Raw genomic sequence first — 23610 nt, 5'->3', positions numbered from 1 at the left:
TTTTTCTACCAAAATTATTATGATCCTAATCAAATAAAAGCTCCTTTCTTTATACAATTTGCAATAGAAAAATAAAATCCTTTCAAAAAACAGTTTTCTGTGACTCAAAGTTCTCCCTTCAATCAAAGGCAAACAATACCAAAGTGTTCCACTCCCTGACCCCTCTGTTTTCTTGTAAAGTTGTTAGGGAGTATTTTCCTTACAGAATAAATAAATTTTATCAGTTTCTCAGGGAAGCTGCCCTGGCTCCTCTGTTGCCCCATGTTCTGTGGGGGCTCCTGTTTGCTCCCAGGGTACCCTCCAGCAGCCCCATCATTACTTCCATAGCTTTATCCCCCTCAGAGTCCTGTAAGAGCTGTGAGGATATACAGAAAGCCTCCTCACCCACACCTCTACCTCCCATTGATACATAGAGGGAATTTTTTAAATGCCAGTTGAAAGTTGATTCAAAGGAAATATTAATTATAGGAAGTAAACAACTGTCAGAAATATTTGGTGCTCCATAACAAGATTGGTGACTTTATTTAAGTGCGTTTATTTTTCAAAGATAAGGATCACTGAATGCTGCAATTCTTAGAGGGAATCAATCAGTAAGGTAAAGAAAGAGAAAAGAAACATAACCCTGATAAACTGAGCAGCAAGGGCCCCTGGGAAAGGCATGAGAAAGGGTGTGGCCAGAGTGTAAGATTTGCACCTCCCTGTATGAGTTTATGTCCAGAGCCTAAACTCCTTGCTGAGTGTCCCTATGACCCGGGGCAGGTCACTCAAAGCCCCTAAGCTGGTTTCTTCATTGATTCTTTGTTGCTGAAATGAACACACCTGGTAGGTGACACGCAAGTGTGTTTGTGTCACTTGTGATTCTTTCGAGCCTGTCAATCCCACAGTAAGTGTATCCCCTCCCTTCATCCAACATGAGGACAGAAATGTTCTCACAAAGGAATCGTGTCCAAGGACAGGCTTTCCCGGGCATGCAAGGAGCACAAACTTGGCATCTTTGAAACTCAAGCAGGTTTGGGCTTTCTTTACAGTCTTATAGCTGGTTGGGAAAGCAGTGCAAAGCTGATCAGGCAGCATATGTGGACACATGAGAAGAAAGTTTTGAAAAGAACTTACTTAAGGTGATTTTTGTTTTCCTTTTAGGGCTCTCTCTTAGTTAGGGTTACTATTGTTGTGATGAAACGCCACGGCCCAAGCAACTGAGAAGGAAGGGGTTTATTCGGCTTACACTTCTACATCACAGTTCATCATCAAAGGAAGTCAGGACAGGAACTCAAGCAGGGCAGGAACCTGGAAGCATGAGGTGACTCAGAGGCCATGGACCGAGCTGCTTACTAGCTTGTTCCTTATGACTTGCTCAGCTTGCTTTCTTATAGAGCTCAGGACCATCAGCCCAGGCATGGCCCCACCCACAATGGGCTGGACTGTCTACCATCAATCACTAGTTAAGAAAATGCCCTACATGTTTGCCTACAGTCCGGTCTTATGGGGGCATTTTCTCAGTTGAGACTCCCTCCTTGGATGACTCTATCTTGTGTCTAGTTAAGATAAAATTAGCTAGTACAGGCTCTGTTTCTTTGTTGATAGCACATACTATGTACATGAACAAACATATCTCTCTCTCTCTCTCTCTTTCTCTCTCTCTCTCTCTCTCTTTCTCTCTCTCTCTCTCTCTCTCTCTCTCTCTCTCTCTCTCTCTCTCACACACACACACACACACACACACACACACATTGTGCTGTCAGCCAACACAGAGAATAGAAACAATGTGAACAACTGTCCACTGAATGCATCTCAGTCCACATCATTGCTCTCTAGTGAACAGATAATTGTAGCACCAATAGTCACTCATTGTACAAGAAATAATATCAACAATTGATATTTATATATCCAGGCATGCTACACTCCTTATATGGGCTCATAAATTTAATCTTCACAGTAATCTTGTGTGGTAGATATTACTTTATTCCTTTTGTAGAATAGAAAAGAGGTTCAGAAAATTCTATTAACTTTTCTAAGCTTGCACAGCTGGTAAGTGATGAGACAAAGCCCAGGTTCTAGCTCTCCTTCTCTGAAGTGCAGACCCTCCACTTTCTCACTACATTGCCTCATACTCATGTCATGCTAGACATATTTGATAAGCAGCTTCCCAGTGTCGGAGACTCATCAACAGTACTGACACCAGAGACAAGTACATTTCTCAAGCTAAAGCCACTTGAACACATTTAGCACAGATCACTTTCATTAGCTATTTCACACCAGTGCATGTCCCAGGGCCATTGGAGTCAGATGGAAGCACTGTGCCTTTCCATAGCAGGAAAATTTTTTAGAGTTCAGGAACAAGTTTGTGTATGTGACATCATAAGAGAGTTAAATCCTCACCTGAGTTGGAATAAGCCAAGTTCCTTCAAAGCTTAAAATCCTACGAGTCCTCCTTATTGTGCATTCCACTGGGGTTGTTGTTGAGCTTGTGCTGGACACTTATACATGCATTGATACAGCAAGTATCTATGAACATAGTACATTTTTTAAATACAAGGGAAACAGAGACAACCTGAGCAAGTGCATTCCTGTTCCTCCTCTAATTCCCATGCTCCTGCTTGCAGAATCTGTCCCACCCGGCACTTAAAAGGATCCAAGAATACCCTCTACCTTGGTCAAACTGCTGGTCCCAGAAGATTCACAAACCAGAGACCAACATCTGTGTGCCCTGTACCCCCATCAAGAATGCAGCTGGTGTTGATCTTATCGTGCTAGCACAATGTCCTCCTAAGGCTCACATCTGAACACTCTCCAAATGGCGACTCTATCTGGGGAGGCTCTGGAACCTTGGGGACTGGCCTAGCTGTCAGAAGGCCTTTGAAGGCTATGCCTGCCCTTGTTCCCGCCTCACTCTGCTTCCTGCTCCTCCACCCAGTGGACAGCTGCCATACACTACCATCTCTGTGTGCTCCTGTCACCATGGACTGAGCCTCTCTGCATGCTTTCCCTGCAGCACAGTGATGAAACTCTCTGAAGCCACAGGAAAAGAAATTGGCTCTCTTAAGTCACTTCTGTCAGTATTTTGGTCACACATATGCAGAAGTCACTAATGCGGCCCCCACTCCTGACACCTGAATCTCCCCAGGAGGCAGCTCACACCATGCACATACCCAGGTGTGAATCCTGGCTTCTCTGTTTAGTCACTGCGATGTCACAGACAGATGCTTTAACATTAACTCCTAATTTACACATTTACACACATAGTGAGAAAGGGACAAACTCCAGGTATTTTGTCACCCAGACACAATGACTTCCAGTATTTTTCCAATTTTGTTTCATCTTCCACAAATTTCCATTTTTCTGGAATTTAAAAATCTCAGTCAGTCAAAATGTTAAATGAATTCTTTAACTTTCCTCCATCTCAGTTTTCTAACCCATAAACCGTGAATAGCAATGCCCACCTACACTGGACAGACATTCACAGAGCTCCTGCTGCAAGCAGACATGGTCCAGTGTTGGGAAGATGACGGTGGACACACACAGTACTTTCCTCGAAGTTGTTCTGTGTTTTGAGACGGATGGATAAAAAAACAAGACAATTTCAGATAGAACAATGTATTATAAAGAAAATCCTGGTGAGATGGGAGCAGTCGATGACTGGAGGCCAGAGATAAGCAAGAAGATCTTGCTGAGGAGACAGTTTAGAATCAGGCATGCCAAGTGAGGAGTCATAGGAACAATAGGCTTCGGCACAATGCACAGCAGGGACAAGGAGCCAGAGGCAGATGGGCTTGGCTACCTGAGGGTTGTTCTGAGTACGAATGAGTTAACTTAACATTCACAGTACTTAACACAGTGCCTGGCACACAGCAAGTGCTCAGTAAATGTCAAGGACTCTAAAGGAGTCCTCACTACAAGACGGCAAATTGGATGAGGCTCTTTCCTGAGGCACCAAAGGAGCTTTAGCACACCCTTCACAGGGCCCTTTCCTAGAGGGACACCCATAAGTTTTGCAAACACCTGCAACAAGGAGAGATCAAACGGTATTAACCACAGCCCTTGGGCCTCACTGGCTCCATTTCAGTGGGACCCAGTGGTGCAGACCAGTAATCCTAGCTACTACGGAGGATGAGCCAGCAGGATCCCAAGTTTGACAACTATCTGAGCTACATAGTGAGTTTAAGTCCAACCTTGGCAGCTAGGCAAGACCCTGTCTCAAAAAGAGAGAGAGGGAGAAAGACAGAGAGATCTAAGCTCTCAGTTGTAGAGGGCTTGCTTACTATGTGTGATGACATGCGTTCAATCCCCCAGCACTAGGGGAGAAAAGTGCAGTTCTATTCATTCATAATTATGCAAATGTTCCATCATTAAAGCTTTTAAGCCTCAGTTTCCTGTCCTAACAATGACAATGAGTTTGAGGACTTACACTGCCATCTGTCCGAGTCACTCAACACTGTACTACATATACTTAGCTCTTAAACACTGGTGTCTAGATCGACCTTCTGCCTGCCCTGGCTGAGGAATCCCCTGCTCACTACATATTACAAAAAGCTGAGAACATCTATGCCAAGTTTTCCAAAAGCCAAGGGTAGGACATCCCACCACAACCTTGGTGAACATGGACAAATGAGTGGGCTCAGGGACCAGCATCACTGACTCTGCTTCTTAGTTTATGAGAGATGTTTGGGAATCTATTTGGGAAGCAGGCTTGATAGAACCAGAACATGAGCCTTTTCTTTGTTGTGGATTCCATGTTTTAAAACATTAAGTCACTATTTGTCCTCAGTATTGGGTGAAATCTCACTTGCTTGGATTATGATGTAAAAAATAATAAGTAGTAGCAGTAGTTGTAGGGCTGGGGAGATGACCCAGTGGGTAATATGCTTGCTGCACAGGCACAAGGATTCAAATTCAGATTCCCAGCACCCCTGTAAAAACTGGACCTTTAGGATTTTAACACCAGTGCAGGTGGGTAGAAAAAGGAAGATCCCGGGGGATTACTGGCCTAGCCAAAATGGAAAGGGCCAGACTCAATGAGACACCCTGCCTCAAAAAATAAGGAAGGAAGAGAGAAGATGCCATCCAATGTTGATTTCTGGCCTCTATATGCAGATACATGGGTAAGCACATCTGCACAAACTCGTGTAACAGAGAAACGATAGATAGACAGACAAATAGATGATAGATAGACAGATAGATGATAGATAGATAGGAAGGAAGGAAGGAAGGAAGAAAGGAAGGAAGGAAGGAAGGAAGGAAGGAAGGAAGGAAGGAAGGAAGGAAGGAAGGAAGAAGGGGGAAGAAGGGGGAGGTGAAGGGGAGATGATGAGAGAATTAAAAATAGAAATCAAAGGCATCCGTATTAGCTCAGGACATGCCAAGACCACTTGGGGACAAATCTGAGCACAAGGGACAAAGGGCAGGGAATAAGAGACAAAGACAGGAGACAGAGGACAAGGGAGAGGGGGAAGGGAACAAGGAGAAGGAGTATTTGTCCCAAAGGGACAAAGGACTGCTCTTTATAGCAAGGAGACTGAAGTGTCCCATATATAAATGGCAGTTTATAAAGGTAAACGGGAAACTCTGTGTTAGGATGGGTGTTTAATTGATTGGGCATGTTAATTAGGTGAGCCAAAGGGGTCTATTGATTGCTGGACTTCAATACTTTGATAGTTGGACCTTGGTAGTCAGCCTCAGAAGAAGGAAGTGGCCAAATAAGAGAATAGGCCTTGGTGTCTAGCTTTAGGAATGTAATCTAACCATTTTCAGCAAGGCAGAGGGAAGGGGGAGAGAAAGGCAAGGCCTGCCAGAGCCATGATTGCCATGCTCAAGCTGGCCAGGGTCCCTTCAGAGATTAGTTCTCTCTGGAAGCATTGTTGAGCAGAGATGAAAAGAACATGTAGATAGACTATCAAATCCACAGTCAAATCCAGCAACTTGAATATTAAGTGAAGACCAAGCTAAAAATGCACCGACCCTCCTTCCTGGGTCACAAATGCACACATCTGTCTTCTCATTTCACAGTGCTAAGTCACTGAGCTCCCACAATGCCCAGGGAGTATTTTTATATTCAGTTAGGTAGGTCCTAATTCTATGAAGGGCTGGCCTAATTGTCCATTGATCAGAACAGATTCCTCTCCTGTTTCTTCTCCATCAGTCAAAATGAGTTCTGTAACAGCTCAGCTTGTTAAGGCCCTGGTAAGTAATTAATATCAATCATGTAGTTCTAACTTCTCAGGGAACTCCAAAAATCACCCCATCTTCTGAACATACATATTTTAGGTGACTATAATATATAAAAAGTTTCTATAAATCAATAAAAAGATAAATAATTCATTACAAATAAGTTCATTCTTACTGATAACTATTATTTTGCATACAATTTATCTTTCTAATGTGAATTCAACTTACAAGGCTACATACTCCCTATTGTTCTTAGTCAAAGGTTCTCAAGAATGTTTTGGGGAGAAGGATTGGGTCAGTCTGGCAGAATTAAATGAAACCAATGTCCAAAGCAATTCTTGTAAGGACACAATGCTGGTGATGGCACTAGTGGAATTCTCTACTGGGATTTACCAGGAACATTCTCCTGCGTTGTTCTCTTTGATGTCAAAGGCCACAAAGCCAGGCCTTGTGAGGCCTGGGATTCCAGCTACAGGAAGATCTAGAGTTCAATGTAAGCCTAGGCTACAGAAGATCTCAAGGGTACCCTCGGCATTAGTAAGTGAAATCCTGCTTTCCAAATAAAAAGCAAAAAAAGAAAGAAAAAGAGTGGGAATGTGGCCACTGATGTGATGCCATCCCACCCAAGCTGGCCTAGACCCCAGCCCTACTGTTCAAAAAGATCATCAAGGCACAAATATAGACCCAAAGAAGAACCATACATACATCCAAGTGGCCTCTCACAGACACCTGAGTACCCAGTCCCTGGACAGACACCTCCCAGCAATCACTTATCCTTCAGCACAATTTTAAACAAAAGTCCCTTATTTAAGCAGAACTAATTAGCATTCCTTCCCTGACCTTTTGCCTATCAAGCAAGGAAAGCTGGGTAAGTTTGTTGTTCAATGAACAACTCCAGTGTGGTTCAAAATCACCTCTGAGACAGAGACTCTGTGTGAAAACCTGTTAACCCACCCTCTGTGGCCAGAAGCTCCATCCCAGGTCTTTGCTCTGATGGCCTCCATTTGCTTACATTCGGGGTTCACATTCATCAGACTTGGGAAGAGCATATGTTCGCTTCCATCCAGAGCAGGACCAGACACAGCAACTGCTCTGTCACAGTTGCTACCGCTTATCTCCAGGGTCTGTGGGATTCGGACATAAAGTTTCAAATGCTTGTGTATTTTGCATTGCAGTAGGGTGATTTCTAATACCATATTATAATCCAGTTCACAAGTAAATAATATGTAGTTATTTAATATTATAAAACCTGAAACATCCCATTGGATGGCCCATTTTCCTAACCATGTCAATGTCAAATTGATATTGCCAACACAGTACAAGAATTTCCAAAACCATGAAAAATTATCATCATAAAATCAGAGAATTCATGTCACCTAGCAATTTGAAACTATGTCTCAGCAAATGAGCAAGCCTTGTGGCTTGTGGGTGAGCTTCAGCAAAGGATGCCCATCCTGGGAAAGTGCATGGCCCCAAAGTTTCTGCTGTCTTTGGGAACCTCCCATCCACTATGGTTAGATGCACCCTTCTGACTGACTGTGTCTGTTGCTTTCAACCATGATTTTCACATTGCTTTGAGGTAGAGTGACCTGAAAACCTGACTCTAGAAATGATCACCATACTAATGTGCGTTTGTCAAAATCCAGTTTCATTGTTCCCCAAATCCTAAATAAAACATTAGTTCCATGGTGTGTGTTGTCTATACAGAGCTTTGGAAGGGAAGGAAACCCATGGGAATAGAACAGGATCCCCAAGAGTACTCTGTTTCAGGAAGAACAGCTACTAAAACACAATGGTAGAAGCACCTTGCCCCTTTTTCCTGAGAGAACAAGAGAACTGAATTTACTATTGTAGAAGGATGCATATTCATCCCAAATCATAGTGACCAGGACTCAACATCCCCCACTATACACACATATGAGGGGTGTTATATGTTGTCTTTGTGAAGCTCATTTTATGTTTTAAAAGATAAAATTCCAAACTTGTTCATTGAAAGCAATATGAAACCTAAAAGTAACATCTAGTCAACCTCTGAAGGCAAAACAATTGGTAAACAAGTGACCCAGTCACGATGAACAGGTAGTTCATACAATCCAATCAACATGAACTAATAAGATGGATTATTAGCAGGCTAACAACCTAAATCAAACATGATCTCCAGGTAAATAGATCAATAGATCAAACACGATGAACCAATCAAGACATCTAGTACTTAATAGAAAACCAACTAAGTGGATCACTATTTAACAGAGAACACAACCAAGTCAACTCTTAAGGTGCCAATTCAGCATCACATCGAACAGAAAAATTTAACGCATCCTTGAGTCGCTCTTCACTGATCCAAATACACCCCAGAAAATCCCACCATGTTACCGCTGCCTAGTGGGACTGGAAGTGGCCCGTGCACCAGTACTTACGGAGGTTATTTATGGGGGTTCTTGTGTCCATGTTTTCATAATGCTGCACGTGGACGACAATGTTAAGGTCTCTCTCCATGTGGTCAGTGTTGCAGTGGCCCTGTGGCCTCATGACATCCGCAAGGGCTCTAGAGGAACAAAGAACAGACTCTGCTCATTTGCAATGTGACAGCACGCACCTGCCATGTACCCAGCACTGCCCAATTGGACAAAAGACAAAGCCATCCCTTCCAGAGAGCTGCCATTCCAGTTAGAGGTAGACAGGAAAACACAGAAGCATAAATCAGAGGTTACAAAGTCACTCTGTGCACAGGTAACTGGTTGTCTACCCGATGGAGCACCTGAGGGGGTTCATGAAGAGTTCATGCAGTGTAGCTCCACCACAGAGACTGAGTTCTCTCTTTATGCCTAAAACAGATGCCCCACACTTCCTACTTAGCAATGGCCTAGTGTCAGTTTTTGCCATAAGCTAATCACTAGGTTAATCACAGAAAGCGATGGCATCCCTTACCAAAGCCAAAGAATATAGACCTTTTCATGGGCTTACAAGTATTACTCCTTTACAGAAGAGAAAACAAAAGCTCAGAGAGGTGAGTTAACCTGCTCAAGGTCACACAGCCAGTGTGCAGCACAGAGACTTCAGTCAACTTTTTCTTTTTACTTATTTTTTTTTCTTTTTAAGAGGATGGGAACACAGTCCAACTGATATCGATGACCTTCACAATGAGATGTAAGCTGTGTTTGCAGTTAGAACAGAGCAGAGATAACAGTCAAACAGATGTCACACCCTCAAGTCAGACCTACCAACACAGCTCCCCTCTTATGTGTATTTAGAGATATACAAATGCCCTTAAACATGTGTAGTACAGGAGTGTGCATGTGAATCCCTCCACGTATGTGGTCTTCTTGAACCGCCTTCTGGCTTCCCCTTTGTTCAAGCGTAGGGGAATGCTTAAGGTCAGTTGATTTCACATCTTGCAAACAGGAGTGCTCCAGTGTTTTCAGTCCTGTATCTACTTACCTGAAAGGATGGCTGTCTCCACATGCAACACTAGTAAGGCAGAAGAACCAACTGGGCACAGGGGTGCCAACTACAAGCATAGAAGTGTTCTGTGAAAACTAGTAGATGCATCTGTTATTATGAAAATCCCAGGAACCAACACTTTGGTTGGTATCTTCATATCAGTCCACTTTTGGGCCGGGAAGAGACACACACCTGCAAGCCCTGTCACCATGTTTTTAGGGGATACACCCAGACATTCCTAGCCAAGTAGACTCTCGAGATATACATCAAAGGAGACAGAGGAAGGGGAAGCAGATTCCCAGGAGCTCAGCAGAGCCTATCTGCTGAAGTCAACCCTGCCACGGCAGTGATGATCACAGCTAGCAGCACCCAGGAACATGATTAAACCATCTTGATCCATGGGAATGCAGAGGGTTAGGAACCCAGAGCTGGGGTGTATGGGAGGTGCTTTTGAAAGAGCTCCCCATGTACTACTATGTGCTCAAGTTCAATTTTATGTTTGTGCTAGAGTGATAAGAGGAAGCGATATGAGAAAGGTTTGATTGTGGTGACAGGCTATGGTGAGAACCAAGTCTAGGGAGCAGTCTGAAGGGAGAGAGACCCAGGGCAGTAAGCCAGAGGCCTGTGGGGGCCAGGGGCCAGGATGGAATTCATTAAAAGACAGGAGAATAACAAGAGCTCGCACATATTTGTTCATTCAACAGACGTTTATTGTCTACAGTGTGCCATGCATGACATGAGGCCCTGGGGGTACAGCACTGCACAAGCTGAAAGAGGTCGTGGACTTCTTGGAGCTTACACTCTATGGGAGAGAATAAAAATAAATATGTTAAATAAAAATAAGCAAGAACTAAAATAAACAAACAAAGAAGGATGCAGCCAACAGAGCCAGGTGCCAAAACAGCATTTTCCTTAACAGTCAAAAAGTAGAAACAGTCCAAGTGCCCATCAGCCAATAAGCAGAATGTGGTGTATGAAATGGAATATGACTCAGCCATGAAAAGGAAGAAGGGAGATCTGACACCAGCCCCAACATGAATTAAACTTGAAAATCTTATGGCCAGTGAAAGAAAGCAAACACAAAAAGGCCTGGGTTTTATGGTTTTGTTTACAGTAAATGTCTCAAATAGACAAATCCATAAAGAAAAGGTACAATCATGGTTGCAGAGTCTGTGCGAGAACTGACTGCTAAGCAGTTAGTGCTTCATTAGACTTAGTGGCTCAGAAGTAAATTAATGGGAGAAATGGGAAGAGATGCCAAGACAACATGCTATGAAGAGGTGAGACTTGAGTGAGCAGAGATGTGCTGGTCATGTGATGCTGTAGCTTGGATCTGGACTCAAAGATGCATGTCAAAGGCTCAGTTTCCATCCTGACACTGTAGATGATGGCGGGGACTTTAAGAGTCAGAGATAGTTGGAGGTCTTCAGGTCATTGGTGGCATGTCCTCAAAGTACTGTGGGACCTGGTGTCTTCCTTTCTCACTGTTTGCACAGCTGTGCTCCATCACATGCTCCTGCTAAGACATGATGCCTCATCGCCAAGGTCAACAGAGTGTGACCTGAAACCTCCAAGGCTGTAAGCCAAAATGAACCTTTTCTCTGTGTAAGTTGATTAGTTCAGATGTTTGCTGTAGTAACAGAAAGCTAGCTCGCTCACAGGAAGGTGGTGGAAATAACATATCAGGCAGGACATACAGAAGACTAGGCAAGCAAGCTAATAAAGCTGTAACAGGGCAAATGGGGGAGGGAAGAACATCACAAGGGAAAGATTGTCACAACCCATTTTGCAGGGTAAGGAACTGCCCACATGAGCTCCGCTACTCACTAAAGGAGTGAGTGGAGTCCCAGTCCTGAATGTCTGAAATCAAATTTCACGCCCTTTCCTACCCCTGTGCAATAGGCATGGTCTGAAACTCAGGAAGGCTTCAGGGAAGGGGAGTTCTGAGACAGAGGACAGGGCCTTGCAAACCTAACTTGCCTTTTTCACTTCTAAACGGGCTCTTCATCCTGGGCTTCAAAGGATCGCTGAATTCCTCTGGAATTGAATGGAAAATTTGTTTGTGCCTTTTTTTTCTTGAGCAAAGAAGTCATAACATTCATCAAATTCCCCACAGGTTCACCCCCAAAGCACCAAAATGGTCAAGCTTTCCAGGATCAACAAAGCAAGGGCTTGGAGTGGCAACCTTAACCGTGGCTGGCACAGGTCCCTCTGCAGCTTCTGGGTACTGTGAACTATGATACTCCAGCCTCAGAGTGGCAAGGTAACTGTCTCCCAGAGCTGTCCTTCCCAAGGCATGCAGTGGGACCAGAACCTAGAGATCTCCACATTCTGGATGAAGAGCATCAACAGCATGCTTGGGTCACTGCAGGAAATGCATGAAATGGTCTGGGGTGAGAGAGACAATGCCCATGTATGGCTTTTAGTCATTAAGATGAGAAAACAATTCAATCCTGTGTGTTGATGCCACTCTGCACTGGATCCACACAGCAGATGGCAGGAGTCAGGGACTAAAGACCAGGGGAGGCAGCCACCAGAGACACCCTCACCAGGACCCTTACTGCAGCCATATGTGTCCCAAGGGGAAGATAAACAATCAGTTATAAACATTAGATCAGGCTGATCATCATGAAGCAGGCATGTGGCTAAATGAAGAGCTCTCCTCTAGAAAAGCACAGGCTGAAGGCAGGGCTGCTAAAGCAAGTAACAGAAACAACATGGCAGGCCAGGTGTGGGGGTGCACACCTGTAACCCAGCGATGGGCATTCCTGCTGAAGCAGGAATATGGTAACTGTGAAGCTACCCTGGGTTACACGGCAGAGTTCAAGGCCAGCCTAGGCTACATAGTGAATCCCCAATGAGAAACAGAACAGGGAAAAGGGTAAGAGAGAAGAGAGAGAAGGAAGATGGGAAGGGGAATGGGAGGAGAGGGGGAAGGGAAACAAGATGAATGAGATGGAAACAGAGATGGAAGGAGAGGGAGATAGAGAGGAGAGAAGAGGGGGAAAAAGGAAGAGGAGGAGGAAAGAACTCTACTCTCCATTAGCTGTTTATAAAGTTAAAACAGGATTGGTCTATCAGACCCAAACAAAGTCATCCAAAAAGAAAAAAAATCAAAACTCTCAAGAAGAACATTCAAAGCATGGATTTATTTGTGTGTGAGGAACATCATCCTTGGTATACACAATGCCTTGGAATTGTAGCTAGTGGAAGCAGGAAGACATCACAACTAACTACAGACTTCAAGTAATGTTTATTTTCCCACCTTCTACACAGTACAAAACTTTTCTTATGCATGCTTTACAATACACTTCATATTTGTTCATGGGTCCTGGCATATATTAATTAACAAAATGAGCATATCATGGGTTACATACTGAAACATTTTTAAGTATGGATGTGTCAAAACCTATAACGAATCAGTGGAAAGGACCTTCTATTCATCCCAACAAAACAAACCAACACTTAAGGGTTTGACACATGATTCTGGTGTCTGTTCAGCTTCAGTGTGATTGTAGAGGACACATGATTATCTGGAAATCTTGTTAAAGTGAAAATTCTGGTTCAATAACTAAGATATGACCTAATATTATAAATGCCCTTAAACCAGCCAATGAGCATCAAGCTGCTACAGGTACTGATGCTATAAGTACTCTAGTAATTTGGCTACATTGTGTCATGATGTTGACAAAACTGTTTTCTGGGTGCCTCTGAGAGAGTGCTTTTGGATGAGATAAACATGGAATTGGTAAAGTGAGGTAGGTAGATTTCCCACTGTAATGTGGGTAGGCCTTATTCAGTTATTTGAGGGTCTGAATTAAATAAAAAATTGATCCTCCCCCAACTAACAGAATTCTCCTGCCAGACAGCCATGGAACTTGAGCATTGGTCCTTTCTGGTTCTGTAGCATCCTCTCTGTCAGCCTTCAGGATTGACCTGAGATAGCAGGTTGGAAAATTTTGGACTTGATAGTTTTATATAATAAAACTTTTGATATATTGATTCTGTTTCCTGGATCATCCTGTATCATTAGGGTTCCTCACAAAAGCAGCCACACTTTGCCTCCCTACCCCTGACACATATAAACTCTTAACCAAGTTCATAACAGTTGGGTTGACATATTGTCTTTGAGGTTGAAAAATGATTGAATACTGGCAATTTTCAAGCTTCAGCTTAGTATCAATTTTCTTGTACATTTCATTGTGTGTGATCTGTCCCTCCAATATGTGACTAACAGCTCTGTTAGGGAAAGAATTACATCTGTGTCTGTCACTGTCCTCTCATAGTTCTAGCTCATTGTTGGCCAGAAAGTAGAGATTCAATAAGTTATCTATTAGATGGATGGAGAATGAATATATAAGTAGATGTATGGAAGGCGAATATATGTATGTATGTGTGTATGGATGGGTGGATGGATGAATATATAGATTAATAAATGAGTGGGTGGAAAGATGAATGGATAATGAATGGATGGATGGATGGGTGGATGGATGGATAAATGGACAGATGGATAGAAAGATGAATAGATGGATGGATAAATAAATGGATAAATGGATGGATGCATGAATATTTGAATAGGTGAATGGATAAATGGATGCGTGATATATAGATGAACAGATAAATGAATGGGTGGATAGATAAATGGATAGATGGGTGGATGGATGGTTGGGTGAATGGATGGATGGATAGATGAATGTATGGATGGACAGATGAATGAATGGATGGATGGATGGATGGATGGATGGATGGATGGATGGATGGGGTGGGTTATGCCATGTAAAATAGAATGCCAGAAACAGAACTCTCTATATTAGGGACTCGGGACAAAGTTATGGGATGTTTGTCCTTGCATTCTTTATTGTGGATGATAATGAAAAGAGACAGATAATAAACCAATCAATTGATAAATCAGTAACTTGCTTTGAGACCATGCTACAAAGGGAAGAAAACAACACTGAGCACTGAGCTGGAGTATGTGGAAGAGTGGGGAAGCTGAGCATGAGAGGTCAGAGGGCTTCCTGGAGAAAGCAATATACATAGCTGGAACCTGAAGGTGAGGACATGCCACTTGAGATCTAATAGGAACGTGAGCCAAAGAAACAGCTCCAAGATGAGAATAAGGGTGGCTTGTCTGTGGGACAAAATGAAAACATAATATCACTTTTCTTTCTGAAAAGAAAGCAAATATAAGATGCCAATGTTTCCAAACAGAGAACCAGTCCTGGTATCTTGCCTGAAAGCCTCCAGGAGTCTAAGTCAAAACTTAGGAGAAGATTTGTTCTTTGCTTGTTTGGTTTTGGTTGGTATATTTTGTTTTGAGACAAGGTCTCATGAATTAGAGGCTGGCCCTAAATTTCCTCTGTAGCTAAGGGTGACCCAGAACCATTGGTTCTCCTGCCACCACCACCCCACTCCAGAGTACAGTTATGCACTACCATGCCTGGTTTTCTGCAATGATGGGGCTCAACCAGGGCCTTATGCATGTTAGGCAAGTGTTCTAACAACAAAGCCATAGTCCAAACTCATGTCCTGAGTTTTAAACACATCAGTGGGCTTCCTGAGCACCACCTCATGCCCAAGAAACTTCATTCATTGTTCAGAGCACAAGGACAATGGTCACAATCAAAGTTTCTAGAGTGGTAGTTACACCAATGCAAATATCAAAGCTTATCAAACTCTACAATTAAAATGTGTGCATTTGACTAAGTAAGTTATGCTCTGTAAAGCTGATTTCAGTCCCAAAAGAGAAGCAAACATGTCCTGCAAGAAAAATAGAGACTTCTGTGGTCAACACACATGGGCTTCTCCAGCTTGGAAAGCACTGAAATAACCACAGATGTGCAGAAAGGTGGGCAAGTAGGAGGGGTGTGGCCACAGGAAAGGCCAATAGAAGGGGGCATTTGCCACTTGATGTCATATCTTGGTAAAGGACCATGGCTCTTCTAACCCATTTTTGAAAATCACACAGGACACTGCTTTGTCATTTGTCCACATGGATTTATTTTTTTCTAGCTTGGATTTTTTATTGTTTGAAGGTGGGAAAAACAACATGTATTTCCTACTGACTTCAAGAGGAGAGAGCGTCAAATATAAACTTCTGCCCTCAAGGTTGCTTCCCCAACATTTCCATCAAAAAGTCTAACCCTGCCTGGGCAGGTACATAAACCTGTCTAGATGTAATCTCAAACTGACTCTCAGAACAGGCCCTGGTGCATGGTGCTGTTTGGGGTGGGGGTAGGGGGTCATTGAGCATTTCTTTGGGATATGAGAAAACTAGAGGTCCCGCGGGTCCGTACTCCAGTGCAGTGCAGCCTAGCAGCCAAGGACCTGACCCCTGCTTCAGACTGTCTGGGTTTGAAGTCAGACTCCTCTAGCTCACTGGGTGCTTGTTCACCCTCTTGGAAAGCAATCTGTGCCTCCGTAAACGGCAGACTGGCATAGAAACTACCTTGTGGGGGAGGGGTGTGAAATTAAATGAAAATTTACACATAAGCTTGTGGCAAAATTGCAAATCTAACACGGGTTCTTCGACATCCCCCAGATAGCACTTCGCAGTACATTTCACCTAGTCATACACAAGCCATCCCTCCTGTTCAGAGGCTGCCAGATTCACTGATCAGATGGAAACGCAAACCCAGAGAGATTAGGAGACTTAGCCACTGCCACAGAATACAGACTGGTCACTGTGGTCCAAGCTGCAATGTCACCTCCTTCAGTGGACAAGGGGAAGGAATTCCAGTTAGAAGGATGCTGGGTAGTGACTCTAGACAGGCTCTCTGTTAATCACTGTCTGCTCCTCTGTGAATTCTCAACCTTCAGATAAGAACTGGAGTCTCAGAGAGGTGATGCAACCTTCTCAAGGTCACACAAATATTAAGAGACTTCACTAGATCTGCTGGGAGCACGTGCCATTCACACAGGCCTTCTGATTCTCCCAGGTTTACAGGTGACATGATAAAGTAAGTTGGAAGGGCTCTCTAAAGGGGATAGTAGTCACCACCCAGCCAAAGTAGCTGCTACATGAAAACTGCAGGTATGGTGTTACCAGATCTCCAAAGTGGCCAAAGGAATTAGAAATTGGAATTCTCTGAGAAATCCCACTTTTCAGTACTAGCTACTGACTTGGACTTGGTTTTAAAATAGTATGAATATCAGGGGCTGAAGAGATTTCACAGCCAAATACAACACCTCTTTACCAGATCCAGACTTAAAGCCAAACTCTGAAGGGTGTTTGGGATAAGAAGGAGACTTTAATATGATTGGACATATAATGACAGTGTGGCAGTTTTGTTCTCTTTCTAAGTTATGATCACGGGGAAATTGTGTGGGGAAATGCTCTTGGTCTGAGGAGACCCATGCTGCAAGTATGTGGGGACTGAATTCTCTGTCTGCAACTAATTTTCAAATGGTTCAGCTGAAGGGGGACAAGAGAGGAAGGGAGAGAAGGAAGGGCAGGAGGGAAGAAGAAGGAAGAAAAGGAGGGAGGGAGGAAGAGGAGAGAAGTGGGGAGATGAATGGAAGGAGGATAAAGGTAAAAAGAAATAGAAAGCATGACATGAAGCAAATTTGACAAAACTGCAAAGCTAGTATAATTAAGAGTAGTGGTTTTCAGTGGGGGATTTTACTCCTCCATGTCACCTGACAGTGTCTAGTAACATTTTTTATTATCATGGCATGTGTAGGGGGTATCATCTACTCAGTACGTAGAGGTCAAGGATGCTGCCAAACACTCTACAATGTGCAAGGCAGTTCCCACCACAGGGGTTCCTATCCAGCCCTGATAAATAGTGCCAAGGGTGACAGGCTGTGATCAAGCAAAGGATGCCCTACAGTTCCTTGTATTCTCAAGGTTTTTGAATGTTTAAATTTTCTCATAGTAGAAACTTATGGTGGCACACACCTATAAACCCATTCCCTGGGAATTTTGGGTGAGAAGGCCATGAATTGGGGACCAATTTGAGCCACACAGACTCTGTCTTGAAACAATACACAGAAAACTTTCAAGATGCATAAATAGTAACACCCTGCAAACCAAACAATATCTCCCCAGGAGCTTTGAAAGGCCATAGCCAGCCACCATTGCAGTCACTTCTTCCAGAAGCAGGGGCTGCCTGTGGCTGCTCTCATGATGCTGCAGAGCTGTGTCCACAGTTCTCATCCGCCTTCCCTCCCTCTCCCCTTCTAGAGTGCCGTATGTTTGTTGGGGAAGAGGGGTGCACTTGACTGGGGGGCATGTGGAAGCCAGAGGTGAATGTCTGAATACCCTCTGCATCTTACATTTGTGGACAGGGTCTCTCACTGAACCTGGAGCTCACCAACTGGTTAGACTGGCTAGGCAGCGAGGCCCTGGGATCCACCTGTCTCCACCTTTAGTGCTAGGGTTACAGACATTCGCCACAGTGCTTGGCTTTTCGTGTGGGTGCTGGGATTTGAACCCAGGTCCTCATGCTTGCAAAGCAAGCACTCTTCCCCACTGAACCACCTCCCTAGTCCCTGCATTTGTACAGTCCTTACAAGATGGCATGGGTTCTCCCCACCCTTCCTGGTGGCTGTCCTCTTTCTTTTCCACCCTCACTTGCCCAGAGGGAAGCAGGCCATATGTCAAGAACTCCAAATGTGCATTCTGACATGCTGGGGGGCCTCCCTAAAAAACACAAGTTTCCTCATCACAGGATAAAGTGTGCAGAGGACACCACCACCTGAATGTCCTTGGCAAGGTGCTTCCCAGGCAAAAGGAGAACAAACCCATGTCTGCATCCTGCAGCTCCTGACAGACACTAAAAGGCTGTGGCTGGCAGGCTAATTTCACCTGGAATGTGCCTCACCTCAGAGCAGCCTCTTTGTTACTAAGCTTGGTGCACTGGTCCCTGCTGGAGGATCTCTTAGCACCATCAGGCAAAAGCTAATGAGCCATTGCCACACTGGGCTCCGAATGATTAAGTACATAAGCAGCATGTGATGCATTCGGAGGGACCTGGGGCAGCCTGGTGCCATAGGAAGGTTACACAAGTAGAGAGAACAAGCTACAGGATGCAAAGAGAGCCACACTGTGCTCTGCTCTTCGATTAACTCTGCCCCTCCCACCTTTGTAAAATATTTCCAAACTCAAGGCCAGTATTTCTCCCGGATCTCATATTCACTGAAGAGGCTGCTAAAGAAGATGTCTGGGTCCCACTCCAAACATTCTGACTTCCAATCTCCAAAGCAAGAACTTAAAAGTCGGCACCTTGGGAAGCTCCCCAGATTTTGAAACTGGACCTAAAACATATGCCTCAGGTGCAAGTGAGTTTGACCCAGCATGACTATGCACGGCACAACTTTCTCCTAATTGTGTGACTTTGAGCAAGGCCACTTCACCTGTGCATTCTCCTATGTGAACATGGAATTAAAGTAATAGCTGTCTCATAGGCTAGCTGTGAGAACTGAGTTTTCACACACACACACACACACACACACACACACCTCACAGTCCCTGTACTCAGCAGATGTTCATTCTTTTTCCTTCAGAGTGTTTGGCTGAGCATTAGAATCACCTAGAGAACTTTGCCAGCCCAATAGTACTTGGCTTGCATCCCATATTCTAATTTAAAGTCAAAGGTTGCCCCCGGGGACAACAGGAATGTTAAGCAATACAGGTGGTCTCAAACAGCAGCAAGCTTGAAAAACACGCCTAAGAAGCTGCCAGGAACATAATCAAGTCTTCTCCCTTTCCAAAGCCAGGCACTCACTGCATTCTAGAAGCCAAAATGTTTCCAGGGAGAGCCTGAGTTAAGGTGCTGCTATTCCAGCACTGAGTACTCCTGGATGTTGCCTCTAAACAGACCTTGCCAAGAACTTGCAGGAAAACTCCAGTCAATTCCTCCAAAAGAGCTGCCGGGGGGGGGGGGGGGGGGGTTAGGACAGGGAAATGAGGTCCCCACTGAGGCCCGGTGTATCAGTGGAGGACTGGTTTATCCAGAGCACCCAATTTAAGGGAGCTTCAAGCTGTAGCATAGATCTCTCCCACAGATATGCCACCAAATCCCAAAAAGGGAGTCTTGAGAACCTAGCAAAAAGGCATGGTGGAGATTTCAGTTCCAGTTAAGGTGTCAGCCAGGCAGCCTACCTGTGTCTGAGTACTAATCCCCACATATCGATACACTTGTCACAGACCTGCCTGCATCCATTCTCACCCTCACCCTAACACTGACATGGAGACTTCCCTGGATAGTACTCTCCTTAAGCGAACCCACCTGGAAGCTTAGTTGACAGGGCACCTTGGGGTAACAGGAGGTAGGCTGGGTCAGTGTCTGGTCAGCCCTGGTTTCCTGGACCTCCTGGGAGCGTACTTTTGTGCCCCCAAAACCTCACCATCTAGTAGACCTCCCCATTAACCCAAACTGATCAGAACTTCCCCACCTTCCCCTCCAAATTCTTTCTCTCTGGGAAAAGGAAGATCCATTGGATACTCTTCCACATATAAATAGAAAATAATTACTAGTGAGGTGGTGATGTTCCTTTGCCTATTTTTGGTGGGTCTCTTTGTTCAGATTTTTAGGCATGTACATGGATCGCATGCACGTGCGCACTCACGCATACACACACACACACACACACACACACACACACACACACACATGACCCCAGTGCAGGGTGGGGGTGGGAGTAGATTGGAGGGTGAAGAGAACATGGTGACTTCAATGCCCAGACTCAAAGTCGGCTTTTGCTCCAGCCATCCCGCTGTTAGCTGGCCCGTGGTCATTCTCCTTTCATCTCTCTTGCCCAGACCTCACACTAACCCCTCATCTTTCCCCGGGTTCTGGGCTCAAGTCTGAATCCTTCTCCTCCAAAGTTACTGAGTTCTGGGAATAAATTTAGACACTTGGGAAAGGGGTTAAACAAAAAGGCAAATAGCTCTCCATTAATTCCCAAATGCTTTCTCTCCCATCTGCTGCGACTTTGCCAGTGTTGGGACTTGCATAATAAAGCAAAAGGCAAAGTTGACGAATCAAGGTGCTTGGAAGGTGGAGCGTGGCCTTGGATTCAGCTCCAAACCAGGCAAGGGGCGCAGCGCTGTGATGGCCGCAGCAGAAAGATAGATAGATGGTGAAGGAGAAAAGGACCAAGGGGAAAGATGAGGTTCTAATCAAGGGCCATCAAAGCTCTGAGAAAGCACAGCGGCTCCAAGGAGGCTTTTGTTCTCACCCCCTCCACCACGCTCCCTCTCCTTCGCTTCGCTTCATTTTCGCTAGTGTACGAGTTGCAGGAGGCACGCACTCCTTTCCTCCCTCCCTCCATCACACACGCGCACAAGGGATCACACACGCCCCCCCCCCCCCGCGCTTCAAGTTCGCCTGCCTCTGTTTACCTAGAGAGGAGCATCTAGAATCAATGGATCCTCTTCCCCAAAACCCAAGAGTTTGGAGACCCGGCTGTGTGTCTCAAGCCCCATCACCATCTCTGGTGAGAGGGAACAGCAGGTGGGCGAGAGAGAAAGAGACCCTCCCCTTTCATACTTGGCGTTCAACCCCACCTGTACTGAGCCCAGTGCCTCTGTTCCATACTGCAAGCGAAAGTTGTTGTCCTGGGTGACATTCCCCCAATCGGAAACGTTGGGGTGGGGGGGACCATGGCTAGGGATGCTGGGGATGGGAGGGAAAGGAAAGTAGACCACGAGAGGAGGGCGAAGGGGAGGCAGCCCACCTGGACATGTGTTCCCTTTGGGGCCGGTGCGCTTTCTCCAGCCCCAGCTTGGTGAAGATGCCCACCAGCACCATGACAGCCACCACCCCGCAGATGATGTAGACGATCAGATTGGTCTTGTCCTTGGTGGGGTCGTGCAGGGGGTCATCCTTACGCGCTGGGGGCTTGCCGGTGTTGAGCCAGAGCGGTGTGTCGTAGTTGGTACAGGTGCTCTGGTTCAATCGCCGCTTCTTAAACGTGCAGCAGAACCGGAAGCCACAAGTCCCGCAGCAGAAGATGAAGTCGCCTGAGCTGCAGTTGAACGGCGGGTCCCACTGGCCCATGACATCGAAGTAGCCCCGACAGGAGTCCGGCGTGGGCGCCCGAGTCGGCGGTGCGTCCGAGCCCCCGACGCCCTCGCCGGCCTCTCCGGAGGCGGCCCCGGAGCGGTTGCCCCCTGTGAGCAGCAACATGCCGCCCAGTTGCGCCAGCTGCCCGTGCCCAGCTCTCTCCTGCGCCCGGCACACGCGGGCGCACAGCTCGGTGAGGAAGCAGCCGAGGAGCAGCCGGAGGACTCGGCGCATCGTGTCTCCCAGCCCGGGCTGGAGCGCTCGGCCGCCGCTGGAGCCGCTGCCGCCGCCTCTGGACGCGCGGCCGAAGCTGCCGAGGCTGCTGGCGGGGGCTGCGGGCCGCCGCTGGCCGCACATGCAGGGAGGCGGCGCGGGGCGCTCAGTGGTCGGCGGCCACTGCGCTCGGCTCAGCCTGCGTTCGCCTCCAGCGCAACGCGCGCCGAGGAAGGGGGCTGGCCGGGGAGGAGCGCGCCGAGGCCGGGCGGGGACGAAGCAAGAGCGGAGGCCAGCGCGGGGTGCAGGTCCTGCGGGCCACCGGGGGAGGCGGGGGCGGAGAACCAGGGAGAGTCGGTGTGTCCGTAACTCCCCTCCGCCCGCCGCCCGGGACTCGGCTCCCACGTCCGCTCGCTCGCAGGATGCTCTTCACCTCTCCAGCTCGCCAAGTGCGCTGGAGAGAGCGAAGCGACACTTGTGGAATGAAGGGAGGGCCAGAGGAAAGGGGGAAGGGGAGGAGGGCGGGTAAAGCAGGCGCGCGGGGGGGGGGGGGCGGGGGGGCGGGCGCGAGCTCGAAAGGGGCGGGGGCGCGGAGAGAGGTGACTCGGGCGGGCGGGGGCGAGTGGGGGGGCGTGCAGAGAGTGCTCTAGTAGAAGCAGTGAGCTCCGTAGCCGCCAGGTTCGGAAGAGCAGCCAGGATTTCCCCGCAGGTGGAGAGAACCGTGGTCGGGACCTCTGGCACCCTCTGGGGAGAAAGGTGCGGCTCACCCCTAGCAAGGGCTTAGAGGTGGCTCCGCCCGCGGCTCCCCCACCCCACACCCCACCCCCCACCCCAAAGGTGCGTGCGCAGGAGCTGCGGTTGCAATCTGTCGATCAGGGAAGGGGTGACTCGGGGAGAATCGGGACAGATTAGATGGCTTGCATACTCCAAGACACACTAGATGCAGTGTAGACAGGATCGTCCTCTGCCTCCCGGGAGGGCAGGGACCGCCTTGCCCTTCCTGTGGTTGCGCCCTCCTGCCTGGCGCGAGTCCCTTGACAGAGAAGACAGAGGTTGAACTGGGAAGGTGGGTGAAGTGCCCAGGACCTGGGCTGTGATAAGCATCCCAGAAGAAGGGCTTGGGAACTCACTAAAGAAGCCTAGGGGTCTGGGGAGGCGACCAGCGGACAAAGCCAAGGCTCGTCCAGGAAGGTGTCTCCTCGGAACTCGCCTAGCTCCTAGGACCTGCAGCTTTCTGTCCCTCTTCGCCCCCGCAGCGTTCTCTGAGCTCCACAGGAGGGCACACCGCGGCGGCGCCTCTGCGCTGTCAGTTTTGGCGCAGCGCAAGGCCTGGGCACTCATCCTCAGCCATCCTGTCTTTCCTGCAGCCAGCGCGACTGTCTCCAGAGCAGGCTGTCCCTTGTCCCCCACGGGGCCCCTCCCCGACATCCTCACGGAGCTTGCTTCCTTAGCTCTCAGCATTTCTTCTCAGCCTTTCCAAATCTGCTCTTCTCTCTCTCTCTCTCTCTCTCTCTCTCTCTCTCTCTCTCTCTCTCTCTCTCTCTCTCTCTCTCTCTCTCTCTCTCTCTCTCTCTCTCTCTCTCCTGGCAGATTCCTCCCAGCCTGCTGTAGGCCCTCTCCCGTTTCTCCTACTTCTTCCTGTCCTTGGTCTGAATTTGACTTCAGTAGCCCCTAAAAACAGGATTTGCATCAAAGCTGCTAAGCTAAATTTCTATCCTCATACTCCCTGGCGTTTGTTTTTTAATTGTATTAACTAAGTATGCTCTTTGCTGTCAGCTGGTGA

At 46.7% G+C, this 23610-nt stretch overlaps 1 protein-coding gene across 3 annotated transcripts in view; it reads right to left on the bottom strand.

The window, feature by feature from the left end:
- Shisa9 (shisa family member 9) overlaps nucleotides 1-22317 on the bottom strand; it is a 310584-nt gene extending 288267 nt beyond the window's left edge. For 2 of the 3 annotated variants that reach the window (XM_028890054.2, XM_028890055.2), the window contains exons 1-2: nucleotides 21286-22317; nucleotides 8580-8707 (exon numbers count right to left, since the gene is read on the bottom strand). In XM_028890054.2, coding sequence (XP_028745887.1) covers nucleotides 8580-8707; nucleotides 21286-21971 — 814 coding nt within the window. In that variant the 5' untranslated portion in view covers nucleotides 21972-22317. Of the gene's footprint in view, nucleotides 1-8579; nucleotides 8708-14523; nucleotides 16048-21285 lie in introns of those variants that run through there. The other variant, XM_028890056.2, reaches the window with a different exon arrangement.
- Between the last annotated feature and the right edge of the window lie 1293 nt (nucleotides 22318-23610).

This window comes from Peromyscus leucopus, chromosome 8b (assembly GCF_004664715.2).
Source record: "Peromyscus leucopus breed LL Stock chromosome 8b, UCI_PerLeu_2.1, whole genome shotgun sequence".
NCBI classification, from domain to species: Eukaryota; Metazoa; Chordata; class Mammalia; order Rodentia; family Cricetidae; genus Peromyscus; species Peromyscus leucopus.
The sequence above is the reverse complement of the archived record's forward strand: the minus strand, read 5'-3'. Positions and strand labels throughout refer to the sequence as shown.